Below are 23,974 nucleotides of genomic sequence, written 5' to 3'. Positions count from 1 at the left end.
TTTACCTGGAACTGCCCTTTTCTGTACCGCCGTTCTTTTTAACGGGACACGCTTTACCTAGAACCCTTACCAGGAAGACTTTCGATACTAGGACCATACTGTACTCGTCTGAGCCGATTTTAACCATCGGCTCTGATACCACTTATTAGGATTTATAAAGGGGTTTCACTAGGGAGATACAACACACCAATAATAGAAAAAGAAGAGGGTCAGCAAGAGAGAGGAAGGAAGAGGAGGACAGAACGAAGAAGAAGAGAATAAGAAGAAAGAAGACAACCAAATCGTTTTATATATATATATATATATATATATATATTACTTAATTAATTTTAAATATTTTAATAATTTAAACGAAAATATGAACATGATCAAGACGGTATTATAGTAGATATGAAGACAGGAACAAAGCAAATGTGTACATTTTCATACCCATTCTCATATTTAATTGAATAAATCTAAAATTCTCCCTTCTAATTATTGCGGAGATTTTCAATCAAAACAAATAGAAATTGAGATAATATATTTATCTTCTCTAATGGAGTGTAATTCGGTTCAAGCCGTTTTTCTTTATCTCGGTATTTAGTCATGCTTAAACAGTTCAGCACAGGGTCAAAGAACTAAACCGCACATTTGTCCTCTGCTATTTCAATTTTCACTAAAGTTTCATTATCAGTTCCACATTTTGGCATATCCGTAACTTTTCTATAACCACTTCACTACTTCCAATCCATTATTAGAATTAGGTGCATGATTCCACGTTTAAAGCATAAAAATTGACATAATTAAACTTTTATAAGCACTTCAATTGAAAGATTAGGTAGCACCTTAAATATAATAACAAAAATGTGACGAGTGTCTCTAAATCATCTTAAGAATCCGGTTCAACGATTAAACCATATTTTAGAAGAGAATAACTATCTAGTAAAAACTGTTTAATAGTGTTAAAATATAAAACGATTAAAATTTTATATTTTGTATATGAAGACCGTTATGTATACCAACAATGCAATATATTATGTTAGAGTCTGTGTGCAGAAACTTCCAGTGTTAATAAATTTTTTTTTTTCAATTTGTTCTCGCATTTTCTTGTTTTTTATTGCTGTGAAACCAATAGTTTATATCATTTATGGAAAGTATTATATTAATAAATGACTTGTGGTGGAAAACTTCCAAGATAAAAGAAAGTTTGCAATGTTTGAGGCCACTCACACTTGGTAAGAAAAATGATGAGAAATTCAAGTATAAATGGATATAAGAAAAATTGATTCAAGATAAAGACAAGTACCGAAATGGATATAATATAAGATTTTATATTTAGAGTTTTGTGAAGGTCTCTTTTAAAAGAAAAAAAAAATCTATTAATTGGATTTATAGAAAGAATAAAAGATTGTAGCATTTATTTGTTGGGTATAAATAATGCGTATCCTTCACAGATGATCATCAGAAGCTGCATAAGATAGAGTATTCAAGTCTTACACTATGATGTTAGCAATTTATTTTAGTATAAATGGTACGTATTCACAGTTTTGTTGGTGAGATTTGACATAGAAAACAAGAGTAAAGGATTATTATTATAAGTGAAAAGAAGAGACAGAAAGGACATAATTAAGCAAGTAAAGAAAAGTAATGAAGCAAATGAATGAGGTTTCGGTTGTTATATACGACTAAGTTGGCATGCATTCGATAACGACATGACATAAATGACACTTGAGGAAGGTGAAGGGTGAAGAAAGAAAATTGGATTAAGATAGCAGTGTTGATATTTGGCACACCCCTTTTAAACCAAAGGATTAGAATAATAATAAGACATATGGATTGAAGAGGCAATTATAGAAAAAGTGAAGCAGGATTGTGCAACAAATATGGTGGCTGGCTCCCGAAAGGACAGTTTGACCCGGACCATGCGGACACTTGTCGCAATCGGAACCAAAAAAATGTGTCTTATAGTGACTCAGCAACACCACCAATCGCCACTCACCAAACCAGATTGCAAAGGAAGCAAAGCTCACGTTCACATGTGAGAAGAGGACAAAGGAGATAGCGAGAAACATTGGAAGAGAGATTAGGTATAGTGAAAACAATTGAATTTACTACTACAAAATGTGGGGAGCAGCAGACATAGTAGTCCTCAAAACACGTATAAGAGTTAAAAATGCTTTTACACTAAGCAATGAGAATGCAGAAAGGCATCAAAATAAAGAGAAAAAGGTTTATTTGTGGGATTGGCAGAGAGTTCGGCGGGAGTGGGAGTGGAAGAGGGTTCATTATTCCCTTCAAATCTGCAGTAAAAGGAAAAGGGACTGATTAAACTAATAATTGAGGACTTAAAAAACACCCACTAATGTGGACAGCTGGCTACTAAATGCCAATTTCTTTAATTCCAACCACAATACTTTGCCAAACACAGTCAAACTTTGTTGTAGAAAGGCATTGCAGAGTGTAGTTTGGGGTCAGAGAACCGAATCATTTCTCACGTTCGCTTCTGTGTCTTCATTTCTATTTTATTACTATTATTGCTTCTTCATCATCATCATTATCATCTCAACTCTCCCAATTCTCCTTTGCCTTTGCTTCGTTTAGTTGTGTTGCTTAAATTATTGTTCTTACATTCTCGGGTGGGAGAAAGGTTCGGTGTCTGATTTGAGACATGAAGATTGCGATTCTCTTACAAAATAAGAGATATCACAAGTGTATCCAGAAGACCCTTACCTCCAATTTCAAACCACCAAATATTTTTCTTTTGGCGTTTTTCGAATTGTGTTCTAGAATGAATTAACTAAGACACATGGGATCTTATTATGAATTCAACACATAAAGTCGGATTCGGCATGAGTGTCTGAATATGGAGAATTGATTGATACTAAAAAACTAAAACCAATAATTAAGGAGGCAGAGTGAGAACGGTGCATCCACATGATATGAGGGTCAAACAGAGAAAATGAGATTGCACGTGGCGTCTTGAGAGCTCTGCCCTACGCTGAAAAATGATCCACCACCACCACAGCACGTGACTTGAGAACAAAGCTCTGTTTCCACGTGCCATTTCAGGCACAACACCGCGAGGGCGGTGGAAGTTGTGCTGGAGTGAACCACACGTGATGCTGGTGCCCATCGTAATCTGTTACTTCTGCTTTATAATTTGCACCCTTCTGCATTCCTAACTTTAATTAGATTCTCACCTTAATATATATATTTTCTTGTATTATTCTCCTTGTTACTTTACTTCTTGCGACTCATTTTCCAAACCAATATTAACTCCTTATTTTAAAAACATTACGTTATACATCTATTTGTTAACTTGAAAAATTCGACAATAATATGTCCAAGCTGAACTTCTTTCAAGTTTCAGCATGATTTCATATTACTTTTACTCGTACAAAAAGTGAACGTATATTTATGAAATTGGTTCAAACAATTACGCCTCACTTGTTCAAACAATAATAAGCCCATTAGCTTCTTCCTTCCTGCGCCACCATTTTTTCTTACTGCACCCCCTAAATTTGAATATCCCATTTTACCTTCGGTCAATATTTAGTCGGATCCTAATTTGAAATTCTCATTTCCACATGACCTCCCTCCCTCTACCCTATGCTCCTTCCTTCCCTCATTCTCCTACACACAACACTTCCTCTCACACCATGCCTCCCTCAACACCTCTCGTTTAGACATGGACTTTTAGTTGCGTATGGAACAAGAAAATATAGAAAAAAAGTTTCCGTAAAAGATGTTTCGGAAGATATTTTTCGAATTTGGAAATACCTTCCGAAACATCCAAACATCCAATCCAGAAAACATTAAAAATAATTAGGTATAGAAATTTTTATTATGTTTAATGAGGGGTAGTTTTGGATGTACAACTTTTATAGGGTGCAAAAAGAAAGAAAGGAGGAAGCTTCCCCACACTAATTTACAACTACGGGTCAGTACAGTAACGAATAACGATAACAATTGAAACTGGTTAATCTTTGTCAATACAAAAACAACACTTCGCACAATAGATAAGTTCTATATGAAGTTCAATTTGTCAGCTATCACCGGTTCATAATTTTGGAATATAGTTATCGTGAGAAAGAAAGACGATTTGATCAAAATGTAGCAGAACTTCTGTTTTGCTTGTGTTGCATCGCTAGAATGCATACGTAGAGTTAAGCGTACTCCAACATAATTGATGTCATTGTCCAAACAATATATCAACCATTGATTATTGACTTATAGTGATCAGCTATGGTTTCATAAACGGCACCTTCATCGATAAGACTTTTGATAGCCAGCCTGCAAAGGAAATTCAATAAGAATCAACAAGATTTGGATAATATGAGAGAGACAGAGATAAGAGAAAGAGAGAGACATGAGCTTCTCTAAAGAAATTTGAAGATGCTGTGCAATAAGATCACGATGGACTCCCTCATTCCTTGACCTGAAACATCAATATCAGAACATTAAACCATGAATACCAAACAATATTCAACTCATGAATTTAAAAGAACAAGTGCAAACTTCATTCTCCGCTCTCTTTTTTCATAGGACTAAAATCCATGCAATTTTCATTTCTCACAAGTTCTTTTGGTAACCTTAGTTGAACACGTCAAGACACTTGTGTTCTGCATCTTCAAGATGAACTTGTACTTAACAAATAATACACAAGGTTGCTTGTTATTGCTATTGCATGAATGTTTGTGATACTTGCGAACAAAACATTCATTTTTCTTCTTCTACAATTGGATTCAAATCTTAAACAATCATTCAGATCGTATACTTACAATTCAGAGAGTTCATTTTTCCTCTTCTCAGAGTCAAAGCAATTTGAATTTTTCCAGCAAGAAAGTGGATCTCGCATCAAGATCACATTGAGGTTCTAGGAGAAGTTTCCTTATTCTCTGTGCTTTAATTAGTGATTGTAACATTTATTTTCTAAAATAGTAGAATAATCCGTCTCAAATTTGATTGGATTGAACTATCGGTAGATTAGAAAAAAATTAAACCAGTATAAACGAAATTTCTTTTTGAAAATATTTTGCACTTAAGAAGATTAATTCTACATTAAGAATTGGATATACAGTGATTCAAGAAATACTGTTCTACAATGTTTAAAGAGGAGGTCTTACTTTTTTAACTCTAACTTTTACCAAATTATTCATCATCTAGGGAATTCTCTAGTCAGATTTTTCTACAACCTTCTATGTATGAGTGCAAAACCAACTTGATTGATTTTATATCACATTCCTAATTGATGCCACGTCAATATCTCATCGTATACAACTATTTTGTAATTGAACTTTTCCTATTGAGTAAAGACATCTATTTTAATATTTTCATTTCGCTACTTCCACACAACTTTTATCTCGTTGTTCCTTTTAAGCATGAAATTTACTTTCCCAGAGTATAACAAGATATACAGTAGCATAATAACACTCCCCTTTGTGTGTTAGGTACATTGTCATCTCAAATAAGTCTCCCAATAGTTTTCAAAACAGAACACTAACAAAGAACATCCGACATTCTTGGATTTTTATTTTAATCACAATAGTATATGAGGATACATTGCGCAACACCATTGAAACTGATGGATACCACCAAAAATCATGAGATAAATCTTGCTTTGTAAGCACAAGATGCGAAGGGAAACATATGATTATGTTCATGTTAGGTTTTTGAGAGAGGAAGAGCTGGGAAGATTTAGTACCAATGAACCCTAAACAAACCACATAAGAAATCAAGACACTATAATCAATTCATAACCTTAAAGTCAATAAGTCTTTAAGTCTTCATTTTTACATACTACTTTTAAATTTGTACTTGAAATCCTAACAGATCAATATGTATTTTAATTGCCAATGTATGCAATGTGGTACTTTCTGCCTATTTTCTCACTTACAATGTTAACCTAATAATCTAATGAAAAACAGACACGTGACTATCATACTAACGTTGGGACATTGGGAAAATAGATGAAAAGAGTGACATTGCATATTGTTTGACAATTAGAGGACCACACTGAGCATTTTCACAACAGAAAAACAAAAGCTGAACAAAAAGAATAAAAACTATTTTAGCCTAAGAAATTTGTTTACAACCTTGCTCCGAATTGAACTATTACAAAACTCCGTGTTCTACTTCTACAGCAGACAATGCAGAAGTTTGGCACTATTTAAGAAAGGTATTTTGGACACGCATACACATAAATCAGGATAAAACCAACATTCAGAAAAACGAAATAGTTGATTACATGTTTAATTACAACCAAATAGGTAACATAAAATAAATCAATTATAAAACGTACCTGTTGGCGGGAAGATGCAGAAAATCTAAGATCATATTTTCAGCACTCTTCTGGCCATTGACATGTTGATCAGAGAACTACAGATGAAAAGTAGCAAAAGTATGATATAAAATAAAAATGCAACAAAAATAGAAAAGTATGGTTCACTCTCTTACGTCATTTGCTGGTGGAACAACTTGAGCTTGATAACCCATTGCGGGAGTAATTGGCGTAGAATTCATAACATGTTGCTGATTAAGGACACTGCTCTGAAGATGTTGCCACGTGCAACATTAGAATACACATGTACGTATGGTCTTCATAACGATATATCCACATTTGTCAAACTCAAAAAAAAAAAAAGTTACAATATCGTATCAAATACCCGAATCCTGGAATTGTGGAGATGCACATGTATGCAATCGATGAAATGACTCGCAACCTCGTTAAAGTCAGTCACGGGCCTGAAAATGATGCAGTGGAGTGAGATTAAATATTGAACTGTAAGCAGTAACTGGTCCGCCTCAAATCACTGAGACAAGAAGATAACCATCCTTAACTAAGATAATGATAGACATCCAAGACAATTTAAAAATATTGGACTGCTAAAATAAGAAGTGATAGGTAAACTTAGTACCACACCTGAAATGGAAAATATTTAAGGTCCTTTTACCCTGGAAGTTTTTCAAGTGTCCATGGAGCCTCGCATACATTCCGTCCCTAAGAATGAAACCAGAACATCATTACTACATACTATATGAACTGAATTGTCTGAAAAAAAATACAAACATATACGTGTGACGACAAATAACAATTCTACAAAACATGAACAAAATGATCAGTTGAGTGTATCTGCTGTTAATTTTCTTGCAGAAGAATAAATAAGATGGGCATATTTCTGTACCTTTTTTTTATTTATTTCAGCAGCAAGATGTAATTCAAAACATGTCATTTCCTTTCTGAATTAAACAAGTAAACACGTATAGTTTGAGAAGAAGATTCTAATGGAGAAACGGAGTGATTAAAACCATTATTCTCAATACTTACTCAAAAAAGTCTAAAAATCGATTTTTAAGACCCTATTTGAATAAATTATCAGTAAACACACACATAAGAGAATAAAATAAGAAACTAAAATGAATTAAACTTCTTTAATAAACTAAAATTAGTTTTTGAAAAAGTTAAAAATTAAAGAACCTTTCTTAAATTAGCATACACAAAAATTAATTTAAACTCATAAAAGAAATTTAATTAATTTCATCTTTTTTATTTTATTTTCCTATAAGTATTTATTGAGAATTTTATTCGAACAGAACCTAAATACAAAATGAAAATCCACACAGCCAATACAATATTGCAGTAGCATACAAGATAGCCTCTGCTTCATTTGTATCAGCAGCTTCATGAAACCTGCACATGAACAAAAACTCGTCACTGCTAAAAGAAAATGGCGCAAAAGAAAAAAAGATTAAATCAAGAATCATGATCTAGACATAACAAATTTAACGACAATTACCATTTATTACACTCAATCTTCCCAGTACCATCATCAAGCACAAAAGTAACATCAGTAACTCGTCCGGCTTTGTTGCACACCCTTCCTATAAGAGTAACCTGGACTCGAATTGTCAGAACCTCCAAACTTTAACCAAATTAACAAACAAAGATTCAAGGAGAACGCACATTATTAACGTCCACACCGTCAATAATCAAATTGGCTTTATCATCGCTCGATTGAAGTGCATCGTGTATTTGCTTCACTGTTAGAGGAAGCAGGGACTGAGCATCGCGATTCTACAAAAACAATAAAAAATCATAAAATATGACTTCAAACCACATCATTTTCTCAAGAACTTCTAATTAAAAGAAGAGCAAAACCCTAGGAATGTATTAGTGTTGAATGTGGTTGTGAGTATGATAAAAAGGAAAAAAAGAAAAAGAAAAAGAAAAAAGGAGAAGAGACCTTCGAGGTAACCAATGAAGGATCAGTGCCCTGAGTGGCCTGAGAAGGCATAAATCCGCCGCCGGAGAAGGCTGCGTTGCCATCGAACTGGCTCGGACTCGAATACATGCTTCTTCACTTGTAGAATCGATATGCATACACAAGTTTCAAAATTTGGTGTGCGTACTGTAACTGAAACTTATATAAAAAGCCCTTTCTGTTTAGTCTTTAGTATTAATATTAATATTATTATGGAAATACAAAAGCTGGTTTCCCCCCATTATTTCTGTTTATTTCCTCCTATAAATTGTTTTTTTAAAATAAAAATAATAATAATAATATGGAAATACAAAAGTTGGTTTCCCCCCATTATTTCTGTTTCTTTCCTCCTAGACATTGTCTTTTTTAAAATAAAAAAAAAATGGTCTACCAAACAACCTCTGTAAAATTCCACCATTTTTTTTTTGGATGCTTACATGCATGACCTAGCCGTTGTTGGCTAAACTATGGTTTTTTTGAATGTTTCTTCCCTTTTCACCCAAAAAGAACACAATGTAAAAGTAGATAAATGTTTTATTTGCCTTATTGTTGGTAACTTGATGAAAACAAAACAGTACAACATGTCGTGGTTATGTAGCTGGTTTACATCATCCACTGAAAAAAATACCCAAATCACTTGCGATTGTTTAGGGACGAAATGAAGAGAAAACAAACTATTTTAACAAAAAAAAAAACTAATATAAAGACAAAGCTCGTTTAGAAAAGAGAAGACAAAGGATGGTAACCATATGAGTGATCCACCTTTAAACTATTTCAGGAAACATAAAGGATTCTAACTATATACGAATGCAAACAATTTGATGTATATAAGAACTGTTAAGGAACACATGAGAGCATATAAAAGATGCCCACTTCATAATTAAAATAATCAAATAAATAACCATAGCACATCTATCTCCATTTCTGCAGCAGAACAGTGAATAGCAAATAAAATTCTTGAAAAATAAAGCCAAAACCTCAGTAAGTTACCATTAAATAATATATATGCTAATTATAAGATAAAAACTTCCAATTCTAGCACTAGTAGACAAAATCATGTAATATCTTTAAACAACAAAAAAAATCATTAGTAGAAATTAGAAATACCAATCAATAAGTTATATCATATGACAACCAGGACATCTAAATTGAAACGAGTCAATGGCTGAATATTTATCAGAAGACAGAACAGCGGAAAAAGAAAATAAGTGGAGTTTGATACTTCAGAATCTACATAACCATCCACAAGAAGAATCTGGTAGAGAGGTGAAAACTGAGAAACAAATAGAAGCTTTAAGTGGTAGAGAGGTAGTAGGAATCTAAGAAACCAACAACTCAAAATCTGAACCAAGGAAAATTAGTCCTTCCAAGACATCTCCAACTGTGAATCTAAAAAACAGAAGCTTTGTAACATTGAATATAAAACATTGCTTCACACGCATCTTCAGACCCTACGATATTCACAAACTCGCCATCCGAAAAAGGCAACACACTATGCCACCCTCGTCAGTCATTGAGTGGAATTTAGAATGTTACAGATAAATAGGTGTATTAAATACAGTTAGCATTTCTTCATTCTGGTGAACAGCAATAAATTGGTCTTCTGTACTTCCAAACCTTCAAATCAAATTTGTGATTCAACAAATTAATTGTGATAGTCTTGGAACAGAGTCAATCAACTATTGCTATATTTTTTTAATGTAGAATATTTTTCATTTAATCAGGATTTTTTGTGTTCTTTTCCGTTGTTTAGACATCCACTGGATGAGTGAACCAAATTGGTCGCGTTAACGGTAGGTCATTAAATTTTAGTTTTCCAGACTAATTAATTGTGGGATTTGTTTGCGTTTTCAGGATTCAGACAAACTCAGCTGTACCTATATCTGTGCCCAAACGCAAAATACACCTTTTTTTTCTAATTTTCATCCAATCCTCTGAACTCCAATGAAAAACATCTAGAAGAGTAAATACTCAATCACACATTCATCCGAGAAATCAGTAACAGCCAGCAGTCCAACACAGGATTAACAATCCAGTGCAGAAACAGAGAAAGACATGGGAACAACAAAGGAATCAAACCCTATGGGAAAAACTAAGAAACAAAAACCCCAGAAAGGAGAGAGACGAACCTAAGGTTACGATAAAGGTAGCTTGAGATTGGAACCGGGAGCGCGGCAAAGGTCGAGCGCGTGAAAGAATTTTCAAATTAAGAGGTTTATGGATCAGGAATATGGCGAATGAAGATATTTACGAATAATTGAAATATAATTAATATTTGAGAATATAAATATGGGAATAGTCGGATTTACCAGAAATATGTTAATTCTAAGCTCTTTGAAAAAGTACATATTAAATTTATATAGTAACGAAGAAACGAATTTTGGATAAACTATTAGTTTCAAATTAATTTTGATAAAGTTTATAAATTAGATTATATTTTAGATATTTTAATTGGCTGCCTGAAATTTAATAATTTTTTATAACAAGATATTAAATTTAATCAACATTTTTGTTACGAGAGTTAATACTGTGAATAACATTCCACGTACGTAACAAAATAATCATTATTTTAAGATTATGTCCTTCTCAATCGAATACAATCGAGATTGATTTCGCCAAATTTTGGTAGAGACCGATTCAATTTAGTTTAGGCTAGGTTAACGAGATCGAATTTTGGGCGAGACTAACTCGGTCTAATTTTGATTGGAGTCGTCTTGGATGAAAATGGTCAAATTTTAGTTGGACCTACTTGGTTGAATTCACGGAATTTTGGTCGTGATCAACTCGATTGAATATGGTTGTATTTCATTTGGGGGTGATTGGACAGACCAAGTTGAATATGACCAAATTTCGATCTGGATCGACTCGATCGAATTCAGCCAAATTTCGGTCGAGGATGATTCGGCTGAATTTCGACTGGATTTCGGTCGGGACCGACTTAACCAAATTTTAGTTGTGGTTGAATTTCACTCTACCTCCGACACGTCTCGCCCTTGAGCCTACGCTAGTCTGACTCGACCTTCGTCTTGGGCCTACCTAGTTCGACCTTGTGTCTATATTGATCTGTCTTAACTTTCGATCTGTATCGACTCGTCTTGATCTTCGGTCTGGACTAACCCATCCTGACCTTCCATTCAACCCAACTAAAAGTTTAGATTAAATATTTTGAATTTTTCATAATTAAAAATCTAGATTAAAAAATGAATATTCAATTCAAATTTAATAAAATTGATTGAAATTTTAATAAAATAAATTTTAAATGGATTGAATCAAAAGTAAAATGAAATCGGATAAAAAAAATTAGATTTTTTTGGGATAAAAAAAAAATAGATTTTTTTTACCACCCTTATACACGAAAATATAAACCAAATGGATCCTGCGGAGTATAATTGCTCGGCTTTATATAGGGTGTTCGCCAAAAGGTACCTAATGTTTTAGGATTAGATAACATGTAAATGTCTTATTCATATACAATGATACATCCATATCCAATGCATTGTCAAAAAGATATATTAAATGATACCAAACCACAAGAAGTGCTGTTGTTTGGGTAAATATAGAAACTTTACCATTCACTTGGACTTCAGAGCTGGACCAAGTAAAAGGGTATAATTAATAACAGTGAAGCTCAATCGTACCAAAGAATTTTCTTGAAGTCGGTGTGAACATAACGTGATCTTGTCTCCTCAGTCATACATATACACAGAATAATATTTGAACTGCTGGGCCAAATTATCTTCCACAGTTCGGTTAACAGTTCCAAATCATACTCTTTAAGAAGTTATAATTATAAAACTAAAGGGTATATGGCAGACAATTAAAAAGAAGTTATTGTGAAAAGTCCTCTTCATTCTCATAATAATGAAATAGTAGCTAGCCAGTGGCATCTGCACTGGTTCAAATTCAATGAATGAAACCTTAGGTAATTTCCAAGTAATGGACTTTGCTTTCTTAGCAATTGAGAAAAGTTATCTATGTTCCAATCAAAGCCGTGAAGATAAGAAGATGGCCCTTAGTTGTCACACGTATTAATATATCATTTTACTTAATTCAAGCACAAAAAGCCTAGCCTTACTTTCCACTGCAACCCTGACATGTGCATCACATATAACACAAGCCAATAAATAAATAAATAAATAATCTCAGTGATCATCACAAACCCTAATTCATATATAAATGTGATGGTGACTAAGTCCTACGGTATGGTAATGGCACATGCAACAGAGGCCGGCCAACTTACAATAATAATTGGTTTGCAGCAGCCTTAGAAACAACGACAGTAACTACGTACCCATCTTTTGCTTCACTATTCGTTTCCTTGTCAATACAAAAAGGCTTTGAGTCACTCAAACTAGAAGTAACAACCTATGACCAATCAATGTAATTAACAATTATGAGTGTCTGTATGGTCAAAAACAGTGTTTACGTATATAAACAATACTACACCAAACCAAACACCACACACTTCATCCTATATAAACACAACTTCGTCTAACTTTGTTTATTGGAAAAGCTACGATGGATTTCGAGTACGAGAAGATGTCATTGAGCAAAATTCTTTCAAGGAGATCCTCTCTGGGGTGCTCCTCTCGCAACTCTTACTATAGGAGTGGGGAAGGGGTTCCGTTCAAATGGGAAATGCAACCAGGGGTGGCAAAGGAACGACCAAAAGATGATCTTCCTCCACTGAGTCCCCCACCAGCACTTCTCAGCATGGGGCTACCCAAACCCTGCGTTCCAGACCCGAAACCTTCATCACGGTCAAGGTTAAGGTTTTGGAAGAAAAGGGTTGAGCGCGGAAAGAGCAAAAAGTCATCCCAAGATTGTTTCCACGAAGAAGATGTTATTGGTTTGGAGATGTTAGCAAGGTTCGATTGCAGCTCCGATTCTGAGTCTGTGGCATCCTCGCGTGGCTCGAGTTTCTCTTCTTGGTCGTCTATGTCATTCGTGAAGAGTCCTACGACTACTGTGAGAGAAGTGTATGGAAAGCCTTTGAGCTTTGGTTGCTTCCCCATGCATGTTAGCAGAGTTTTCGTTTCTGTTGCAAGGCGTGATTGAAATGTATAACTCTCTGTATATGCAGTTAGTTCTGCTAATTCTGTTTACTTTAGAATGGTATATTCTCTCGCGCACACACTCACATTATTTTTCATTTTGTAAAAATTTCATCATCTAATAATAGTTTTATCGATCAGAGCCTCTCGGCAAAGTCTAATGCAGCCACTTCAACTGCTGTGACGAAGACACATACATTGTTATTCTTTACTTTATGACGATCATGTAAAAAATTCGCTCACTCTGGTTAGGAAAACTTGAAAGATAACTGGCTCTAGATTTTCGTTTTTATTCGTGCACATAGTGATTATGCATTTTTTATGAAGTATATAGTGTTGAAGACTAATTTTGGTAGAAGAAATCACTTTTGTGAAAGTCTCTCCTACGAGTTTAAGTGTTACTAAAGTTTATAAAATCAACTTGTATATAAAATTTCCGCTCATTTCATATATTGTAAATTCTTCTATCTTTAGTTGATATGACTTCAACATATCTCTCACGTTGATAGACCAAACAAATCACAATTTTTGCTATCATAGACTTTAGATTAAAAGATATATTTTAAATTTAACTCAACCTTACAAAACTAACTTTTAAGGATCTTTCAGGCTAATATGTCCAATAAATATAACTTTTGCTAAGATAGAATTGGCATCACTCTGATAACATTTTAAAGAGTTGACTTTAAATCTAATTCAACCTTAAAAAATCTACTTATTTATTATAAATTCATCTTATTTATAGTTAATAAGAGATTTTCAACGCTCCTCCCTCTAACTATTATTTTTTTATCCACATTCATATATGTATTTGATGCCAAATTTGAAGGGTCTTAACCTTAAGACAAATTAAATAAATAAAAATAAAAATAAATAGTAAAAAATAGTTGAATTGAGTTATTCAATTAGAAATAAATACATTGAAAATGAAATTATAAACTGAAATAATTATAAAATGAATTTAATGGAGTAATAACTCTTCATGTACACTATGGTACGAGAAAAACTTACCGTATATATATATATATATATATATATATATATATATATATATATATATATATATATATATATATATATAACTTTAACTCTTTAAAACATAATAAAATTGATTAAAATTTGTTGATAATTATTCTACCCACAAGGTAAGAGACTAATAAAACATAGCATTCAAAGTTGTCTTTTTCTCCCTTTTTTCTATCTTTTGCCTTGAGACACCCTAAATTCCTATCTTCTTAGTCTTTTAAAACCATCTCATTTATTACTCGATAACTTTTTTCATTTAAAGTGTACCCTTTAACATGTCTGGAACAGTTGCTTGAATAATTTTTTTTTTTAAATATCTAAATTATTATTCCATTATTGTAGCATAGCATCTCCATTGGTGATCATCCTAAACTCAATTAGCATTTGGACTCTTCAACAGATTCACCTTTGACCTATCACTAAACACCCCCCTCAACCTTAACTTGAAAAAAAGCATAAGACCAAAGAATTTTCCCAAAGAATAACATAATCGACATTTGTGCTCCTCAACATATCAGTCTTTGGCCTACAACTACAGTAATCATTAAAATTTGTAGATAAATTAAAATTATTGACGATTTATTGATGGCAAAAAATGTATCGATAAAATATTTATCAATAAATTTTACCAATGAATAAAAAAATACATTGGTAATTATTTTCTCTGTCTTCGTCTTCGTTTTTCTCCTTCTCGTCCTTGGTTGTTGTTGTCATAGTCACGTTTGTCGCATTCAACTTCTCCTCTCCCCTGCATATATGTTGTTGTTTGCCTCACCTTTTCTATTATCGACGTCATTTTCTCCATTATCGACATTACATTCGTTATTGTTGGTGTCGCGTTTGCCATTAATAGTGTCACCTTCACCATTGTTGGCTTCGTCGCTACCAATGTTGCATTTCGTCTTTTTTTTCTCTTTCTTCTTTTTTTTTTTTACTTTTTCTCATTGATCTCAATTTAATTTATAACAAATATTTTTGTCAAATTTGATAGGGAAATAGATACTCATTTTACACACAGAATTACCAATTGACTTTTAAGAAAAACATTTACTAATAGATTTATCCCTGCATTCTCAAATAAATCAATTGGTCACAGATTTATCAACAAATTTTAAGAAAATCTATTACTAACATATTTACTAACAAATTTCAAAATACATTTGTAACTAACGAATTGGAACTTTAACACATATTTTATTGATGAAATTTACCGACAATTTTTATTAAAATACTTTACCAATAAATATTTTTATCAATAATAAAAATTATAATTTATTGACAAATTTTACCGATTAATCCATTATTAATATAAATTAAAATTTAGAATTTTATTTATAATATTTGTTTTATCAATATATTTCAGTCGATAAAATTCTAGTAATAATTATGTATCTTCTTGTATGGACGACGACACAAGATGCATATGTTGGAGTTATAAAGTGGTGGGAGTAACGTATTTTCTCCGATAAGAGTAAAAACATTGGAAAGAACTGTTTGGGAAACATTCCTTAAAGTCGATTTTTGTGTGAAGCAGTGTAGATTGGTAAGATGGGGTGACCAAACTTTTGCACATTCCCCTCCCCTTCATCATAAACCCAAAAGCTATCACATCACATCCATGTGTCTTGGTGAGCCATAGTAGGCCTAGTTAGTTGTAACTATAACATGTAACCTACACCCTCATCATCACTCTTCATAAACAAGTAACTTGGAGTTAGTGTTTTCCATGCCACTTCACCTCAACCCATACATTTAAAAGCCTTTTGGGCCTACATGCCGAAAACAACGCTTGTCAAGCCTCTCTACTCAAATAACCTAATCAACTCGTATTATTGGCAAAGAAAAAAAAGGTAAGAAGTCCTGCTAAAAAATATATAATACTATTTATAAATTACATAGCTGTAAGAAATTTCACATGTTCACTCAAACAGCTGTCATTCATCGAAATCCATCATAAAAAACAAATTCAAAATAACAGTTGAAGTGCCATTAAGCAAGGTTTGTTACATACATCACCCCACTCTCTCATTGCTTCTAATGGCCCTTTTTTTTTTTTTATGTATTCAAATCATCTTAATCTAAATTGTTATTTTTTTCTTCAATTGATACTACTATACCAATATCACTTCACAGACAATTGGTTCACATTGTATGGTCACATCCCTTTTATCTCATTAATACTAATCATAGTTTTCTCTTCTCCCTTTTATGTTTAATATTCATATAATGGAATATAACCCAATCGTAATATAAGAAAATAAAACACTAAATTAAAACTCTCAATAACTAAGGTACTTTGTGGTCACCAAAAATTCTTTATATTTTTCTTCATTCCAGCCATTCAACTTGTATATTGTGTATCACAATTTCATTAATTTCTACGCTGTTATTGCTGATAAAAAAAAAATATTCTACACTGTTTTATATTATTGATACTTGAACTTAAATTATTGATTATAGATACCCAAACTTGGAGAAACATGTACCTCCGCATTTCTCCTTTTTGCTTATGTATCATATTCTTTTACTTTTGATTAATTTACTAATTTATAGTGCATATCATAAATTTACTCTATAGAAAAAATCCTCCCACTTCCAAAAATGTATCTGCAAAAGCTCAAATTTAAAGTTAACTACTCTTATTGTTCAGTTGATAACATATATGCATATAACCTTCAAAGGCGTCATCAATAGGCTGTGTTGAAATAAACGTCATCAATACAGTTACACATTTGTCTTTGAATTGGGTATTAATCCTCAAAAAATTGGTTCTAAATTTATTCCCAACACTCAATCATTCAATTTATCATTTAAACCACATTTAAATTGGTTTTAATGCAATAATTATAGCAACGCCAAAACGTGCAACCAAAACCAAAATATAAATGATAATTAATAATATCAATCAATCCTTGAAGTTGCATGCAAAATCGGTGGACACCTCATCCAATTACAGTGCAAAAAATGTTGCTGACATGAATTTGGTTCATGCATAAATAGATTTGATTTTCCTACGACATTAATTGCTTTTTTTTTTCTTTTAGTCTTCAAATAACTATATTCGTATCAATTCATCTCCAATTCCATATATTTGCTTTTATTTTTACACACACATTCATTCACAATATATAATATAATTCCAAGATAATAAATGTCTAGAAATATTTATTTGCAATTCATTATTCATACAATAAATCACTATTCAAATCTATTACGGACATTTTTAATAAAATTATCCAAAAAACTTAGTATCTTTTATATATTGTAACTTTTACTTTTTTATAATCACATTTCTCTTTCTAACGAAATCTATTCACTTTCCTCTCATCCAAACAATTTCCTTTTCATATCTTTCCTCTTCGCTCTTTCTCATTCCACCCCCAACCCCAATCCAATAAAAAAAACTATCTCCCACCGAAAAATATTACTCAACACTTCAAATGTAATAAATTTCGCAAATAAATTATTAATTTTAAATAAAAAGTACACCGCATTAAATAACTTTTAATGCTTTAGGGGGGCGGGGGTTCACGAAAGATCCTAAAATGGAATAAATGTTTTCTAGTAATTGTTGGCTCTACGGAGCACTGGTCCCCAACTACTCCCTCTGCATTTATCTTTGAAAGCTATCACCACCATTTCTTCAAAAAATCTAAGTGAACTGTGTATTTCCTCTGAATAAATGAGAAAACGAATTTTAGAAGAGACAAAAGTGGTATCAGAAAATCTCTCTACTCTAACCGTCGATCTTAAATGCTACGTAGTTTGAATGGTCCTTGTGAAGTTGTGACATAAATATCTAAATTTTCTTCTACCAGTTTCAAGGGTACAATAACACTAATTACAACATCATTCTAGTAATTACAAAGACATTCAACCATACCCTGCCTGCTAACATAAACTACGGCAGTGCAGGATGAACAAGCAAGATTAGTTAAATAGTCTAAAAGAACGATGCCCATGCCTGTTATACTGCAGACCAACTCAGTTAATCATGCGATGCATCAAATATGAGTAACCTCGCTTTTGTTAATTACATACTGCCTGCAAATCAAGAAAAAACAACTTCACAACGCTGGCACCATCAATGTGATCAATAGAGAAGTAACAATAAATCTACAGAGCTGAAAGTGACACGATGAACACAATAATATTACCTCATTTCATATTAGAAGCTGCCAATTACCAGTATAATTATGCAAGATAATGATGTCGACTTTATGATTGAATCCTAAATCATATGTTAATCAACATTTCAAGCGAAGAGAATTAAAACACCATTTAAAAGAATCAGCACCGGAGGCCACAAAAATGGTTAATTCTAAATGTTACCACCACACCCCTCTTTCCACACCAAAATCCCGCCAACACCACAAAGGCACACAAGACCATGCCAACACTAATAATTTGATCCCTTCTGCAGCCAGTAGCGGCGTAAGTATGATGGAAATCCATTTCTATTATCCTTTATATTTCTATAATTCTCAGTACTAACAACTTAGCTTCAGAATTTCATGGCTTTAGACAGAATACATTTTGAATATATTTTCAGCATTGTAAAGTTCATACGTGAGAACTTTTGGATAGACAAATGTCAGATGTTATATCACACGTGAAAACTATAAACTATCTCGATAAGAAACTCAAGAAACAGAGACTCAGATTGGGATATTCAAGTAATGAGAAGTCCATGAAGATAGTTTAAGGCCATAATAACTTTATAAAATAAAGTATACCTCGCTACAAATAATTTTCCAAAGCTACTTAACAACCAATTACCACAAATCCAATCACAATATGAAAAACCTTCAGAATCTTAATTATATGAAACAAGGTTGACTGCTAAATGGACGTAACAAATACTTCGCCGAAACAACATATACATAAATACATACCTCAGCCGGTGCTGGAATGAGAGAATCCCTGTAAAGGTTGAAAAGCATTTAAACATACTGCATCTTTTCATGATTAGATAGTTGTTAACAAATCAAAAGTATAGAGTACCTTGGCCTATCAGATTTTGCAAGATGTTTAGACATTATTGATGCCTGCGATACGACACATTATCACATTAATAAATTAAAAAATTTGTAATGCGGTGTCAACGTAACACAAACATATGCTAAAAAATACTGTAAGGCAATTATATTAAAAGGCATGATTAAAAGGAAAAGTACTTGGATTTATAGAAAGAGAGAAGTGTTTGAATTGAGACACTCGTTTAGTATGACACACCTCCCCCAGAAAAAAGAAAAATTAGAGTCCACATATATATTGATCCACGAGCTTTTCAAATTTCAGTTAATGAAAAATAGGAGTTACACAGATTTAAATTATGCTTAAATCCAATTTCAATCTCCATAATTTCGTCAATGTACAATTTCGGTCCCTAAAAAATATTTAATTGCACATTTGGTCCTAAGATTTCCAAAACTAAACAATTTTGGTCGAACATAAATACATCATCAATTGCTAACAAAACTACTTGTGTGTTTTCAGTGATAAAAGATATTAAAACTTATTTTTAAAGATTACTATGACTATCCTGTATAAATAAGTAACAAACTATTATTACTAGAGAATTTTGGAAATTCATAATGTAATAGCAGTGGCCTAAAATTGCTTAATTTTGGAAAATTAGGGAACGGAACGTGCCATTAAAATTTTATAGGAACTAAAATTGCACATTCACAACTATGGGAACCAGAAATGGATTTAAGCCTTTCAATTAGTAGTTTTATGCTGTTAGTAGCAGATATAGACCTGCTTTAGCAGATATAGTCATACAAAAGTTGAAAATTTAGAGTATCTGTGGAAATTTCAATTAACCTAGCATATATGTAGACAGAAATACTCAAAACAGCAGTACTTCCTTTCTTTCTATTTTCCCTCCATTTTCTCGCTATGTACACAAGCGAAGCACCTATTCTTGCTTCTTCTAACAAATCTGTTTTTCACCACCTGTCATTTTAAAGATCATTTTGTATTTTGGCTAGACACTACGTACGAAACATAACAAAGAAGAGCTTCTCTGACTAAAAAGCAGCTTGTGTTGGTTTACATCACAGTCAAAGTATCAAACAGGCTCTAAATGCCTGTGACCTAACTCGGGAAAACACAAAATATTACCTGCTCCTGTATGATGCTTCTTGCTTCAACAAGCTGAGCTTCAAGCTCAAGTTCCCTCTCACTAGCCTCCGAAGTAACTTCTGCTCCCTTTTGAGCATCTTGCAATTGAACCATGCGCTCCTTCATATTTCAATTTTCAAGCACTTAACAACCATAGACAAACAGTTCATGTATGTAAATACTTAAAGAAAAGAATCAGTAAGTACCTTTATAGAAGTCATTTTGTTACGAAGGCTTTCTTCTATTTGATCTCTGGCCATATGAAAAGGTAGGTCAAATACGTCCTGCAAGTAACAAACTCATTAACAATATCCAAGGGTAGTTTGAAAGGGGAACAAAGTATGAAAATTTAATAAGCTTCTTTACCATTTTCCCAACCAATGGAGATTGTGAAGGATCACTTTCAACTCTTTCATTGCCAGTGAGAGATTGCTTAGGTAGTCCGTTAGGCGCATTTAAGAAATCACGCATATCCACCTGTAATCAGTATACTCACAAATCTCATAATCTAGGTTGAGGAACATGCTTTAGAGGGGTGCATTACAGAATACAGGCCTTTATACAGGGGAAAACAAAGACTGTAGGAGACATAAATTAGAATATTGGATGAAATCAGAAAAGAAAAATGCTGAAAGCCACCAATATCACAAATACACTATCATGTCAATGTTCTTCCATTTCCCGCTTAGTTAAAATGGCCATCCATCATTTTGCACTTTGAATGACAAATTAACTGATTCCCATAACACATCAAATTTTTTATATTATTGACTTTGAGACCAAACCAAAGACATAAAACTTTTAATAATGGAAAAGATAATAGAAGAAACAGGCAAACCCATTCATGTACAGCAGAGGTGTGCACACACACATTCACGCATAGATATTCACTTGGGAAGAAAGGAAATAACAGGAAAAGAGACCTATCTAAAACTGAAGGCAAGATGAAAACAATAAAAAGGAAGCACATAGTGACTGAATTATATCATAGCAAAAGTTTATGAAGATACAAAAATTACATCAAGGACAATCAGTGAAATGTGAAAAAATGAAACAGTTTGCATTCGTAAATACATGCTATTAGAAATTTCAGCATATAACGATAATTATAAATCATGAACCTACCTGCATTGATCTTAACAATGCTCTTAAATCAGTATTCTCTGCCATCAGTTCTTGATTTTTTGCCTCATAAGCATCCACCTTTCAATATTAAATTAAAGGGTAGGAGATGAGGATGTTTACAGAATGCAAAAACTATAAAAACAAGGTGAAAGCTTATTATTCAGCATACAATCTTTTTGTAAAAATCATTGTCAGCTTTCTTCCCATTCCATGTTCCACGTTGCCTCCCTTCCTTCTGTTTACACACATTATAAAAACCAAACCATCATGAAACTGAATATCTTCCAAGCAAAGTCCAAAACAAATGGACAGCTCGTACCTGAAGCAAATTCATTATCTCCATGCCTGACCTAGACTCTTTTTTCTTCTCCATTAAAACTTGGTTTAGTCTCTCCTGCAAATACAAAAATAACAGCCTTTCATCATTTCCAAAATCTAATGAACTGTGGAATCATTCAATCAATCATCGGTAAAGTTCCTCCGATGCAAGAGCACCAATCACCAAAATTTAGTTTTCATCGAACTATACAAAAGCAAAGATACCTCACCTGCAACTTTATGTATTCCTTTTCCTTCTTCTTCATCTCATGCAGTTGTTGAGTCTTTACTTGCTTTAACACCATTCAATGGTCAGATTGACAAGAGTCAGAGGCTTATTCATTTTGAAGTAGGGTAATCCAAATAAGACGAATAAGCAAAGTATATCAAATTCTAACCTGATTACCAATAACCATTCTCTGAAACTCATCCCTCTCCTGCTGCAGCTTCTCAATTTGAGCCTTCAAAGCTGCCGTGTTTTTAGCTTCCTATACACAGGAACTCAACCCCAATTAAAATAAAACAATAAATAAACAAATAAATTCAGGTGGCATCAGTGCACAAATAAGGAAATTGTTGTCCGTTTGCATAATAGAGACACGCCTCTGAACATTTCATTTAAGCAAAACAATAATATGCTTTACGTTTGTGAAAACCAGAAATCCAAGCATCTACTTACTGTTCTAGTAATAGTCGCTATCTCCCTGTCTTTGACTTGTAGTTGACCTTCAAGCCTCTCCACTTTGGCTTCTAACCTCGAGATGTCAGACAACAGTCTACAACAACATCGAAGGCAAAACACATTGAACTCGTTCAGATAATGAATCACGAGGGAAACACCGAACAAGTATCCATATAGGAACTACCGTTGTCTTTGATCATTAGCAGACTCTCTAAATTCAACATCGCGCTGTCTCTGTTGGAGCAGAAAGTAAATGCAATTGCACGTCCGCGCAATGGAAACCTACCACATTTTCCAAAACAACACCATTCACATAACATACAAACACACATTGGCGAAAAAAACGATGTTAAGTGAATATCAGTTAAATTCTTACGGGGTCATTTGCGAAGAGATCGAGCGAAGCAGGGAATCCGAACGTTACGAGCGATTGGTTGAGATACTTAGCGCAATGCTCCAAATTCTCCACATCGGCGAACGTGTACTCTCTGAAACAAATAAAGGAAATCGAAAACCCTACGAATGGATTACCGTGGAAGAAAAAATTGAAGAGCATAGGGTTTTCTGAGGTACTAAACTAACCCGGTTGCGAAGGCAGATTGAGAAGGTTGCTGCAGAGAAAAGAGATAGGGTGAGAGAAATAGAGACGGAGAAAAACGTGAATAGGGATTCTCGGAGTTTTACCCTAAGATCGAAGTCTCCTTCAGTGGGAGGCATTGTTGTTAGAGTGAGAAAGAGCTTGTGTTGGAGTGAGTAGTATCAGTTTTAGATCTAAGTTCTGAGAATTTTAAGCGGTGCCCAAATTTGAAGTGGAATCAATCAATAAAGCGGTTGCTATGGTTGGGGATGCTGAATTCTGAATTATGATTATGTCTGCGAATTATACTCTGCACTCGGATCTTGGATATTTGTCTTTGTACCCTCCAATTAAACCTCCACAGCTGGCTTCACGTGCACTTTTTCTTTGAGAGACTAGTGACGTGGCGGTTCTTGATTGGTTAGAAAGATCCAAGGTGGCAATCGCGAACTTTATTTTTGGTTGTGATTATGGCGCCTAAACTAGAGAATCGTTTTGACTCTGGATTTTGGGTTTGGGAAGAAATGAAGTGAAAGCAAACATCTCGTGAATTAGACGTGCAGGGTTTTGTTTTCTATTTTTGTTGGTTGAGATGCGACTTTCATCTCATAATCAATGTTTATACGATATATCTTTCGGGTTATATATACTTCTCCGTTCCTAATCAATGTCCATTGTTTTGTTATGTCCCAACGCACTTAACTCCTCCAGCTACTTCTTTTCTTTTTCTGATACATCCGTTACTAAAATTTCAATCAAATGGTGGCAATAATCTATATTTGGTTCAATTACACTTACCATGAATCCCTACAAAATTATTGTG

At 33.4% G+C, this 23,974-nt stretch overlaps 3 protein-coding genes across 3 annotated transcripts; 1 reads left to right on the top strand and 2 right to left on the bottom strand.

Moving 5' to 3' along the window:
* Positions 1-3,857: 3,857 nt before the first annotated feature.
* On the bottom strand, positions 3,858-10,483 carry LOC114176889 (replication protein A 32 kDa subunit A-like). The gene is made up of 11 exons (XM_028062078.1): positions 10,370-10,483; positions 8,223-8,393; positions 7,943-8,053; positions 7,776-7,873; positions 7,628-7,669; positions 6,902-6,979; positions 6,645-6,723; positions 6,436-6,528; positions 6,281-6,357; positions 4,349-4,417; positions 3,858-4,272 (listed from the first exon to the last, which is right to left on the bottom strand). The coding sequence occupies exons 2-11, from the start codon at positions 8,328-8,330 to the stop codon at positions 4,191-4,193; spliced, it is 837 nt and encodes a 278-aa protein (XP_027917879.1). The 5' UTR covers positions 8,331-8,393; positions 10,370-10,483; the 3' UTR covers positions 3,858-4,190.
* A 2,248-nt stretch (positions 10,484-12,731) lies between these two features.
* Positions 12,732-13,519, top strand: LOC114179780. Its single transcript, XM_028066235.1, has one exon. It carries the CDS (start codon positions 12,759-12,761, stop codon positions 13,296-13,298), a length of 540 nt encoding a protein of 179 aa, XP_027922036.1. The 5' UTR covers positions 12,732-12,758; the 3' UTR covers positions 13,299-13,519.
* A 4,515-nt stretch (positions 13,520-18,034) lies between these two features.
* Positions 18,035-23,640, bottom strand: LOC114179465 (afadin- and alpha-actinin-binding protein). Its single transcript, XM_028065813.1, has 16 exons — positions 23,259-23,640; positions 23,157-23,185; positions 22,951-23,062; positions 22,759-22,856; positions 22,572-22,668; positions 22,291-22,380; positions 22,123-22,185; positions 21,894-21,968; positions 21,744-21,809; positions 21,575-21,652; positions 20,816-20,926; positions 20,656-20,733; positions 20,450-20,569; positions 19,325-19,368; positions 19,216-19,243; positions 18,035-18,364 (listed from the first exon to the last, which is right to left on the bottom strand). The coding sequence occupies exons 1-16, from the start codon at positions 23,289-23,291 to the stop codon at positions 18,350-18,352; spliced, it is 1,137 nt and encodes a 378-aa protein (XP_027921614.1). The 5' UTR covers positions 23,292-23,640; the 3' UTR covers positions 18,035-18,349.
* Between the last annotated feature and the right edge of the window lie 334 nt (positions 23,641-23,974).

This window comes from Vigna unguiculata, chromosome 3 (genome assembly GCF_004118075.2).
Source record: "Vigna unguiculata cultivar IT97K-499-35 chromosome 3, ASM411807v1, whole genome shotgun sequence".
Taxonomy (NCBI): Eukaryota; Viridiplantae; Streptophyta; class Magnoliopsida; order Fabales; family Fabaceae; genus Vigna; species Vigna unguiculata.
This window is presented reverse-complemented; position numbering and strand designations above follow the sequence as displayed.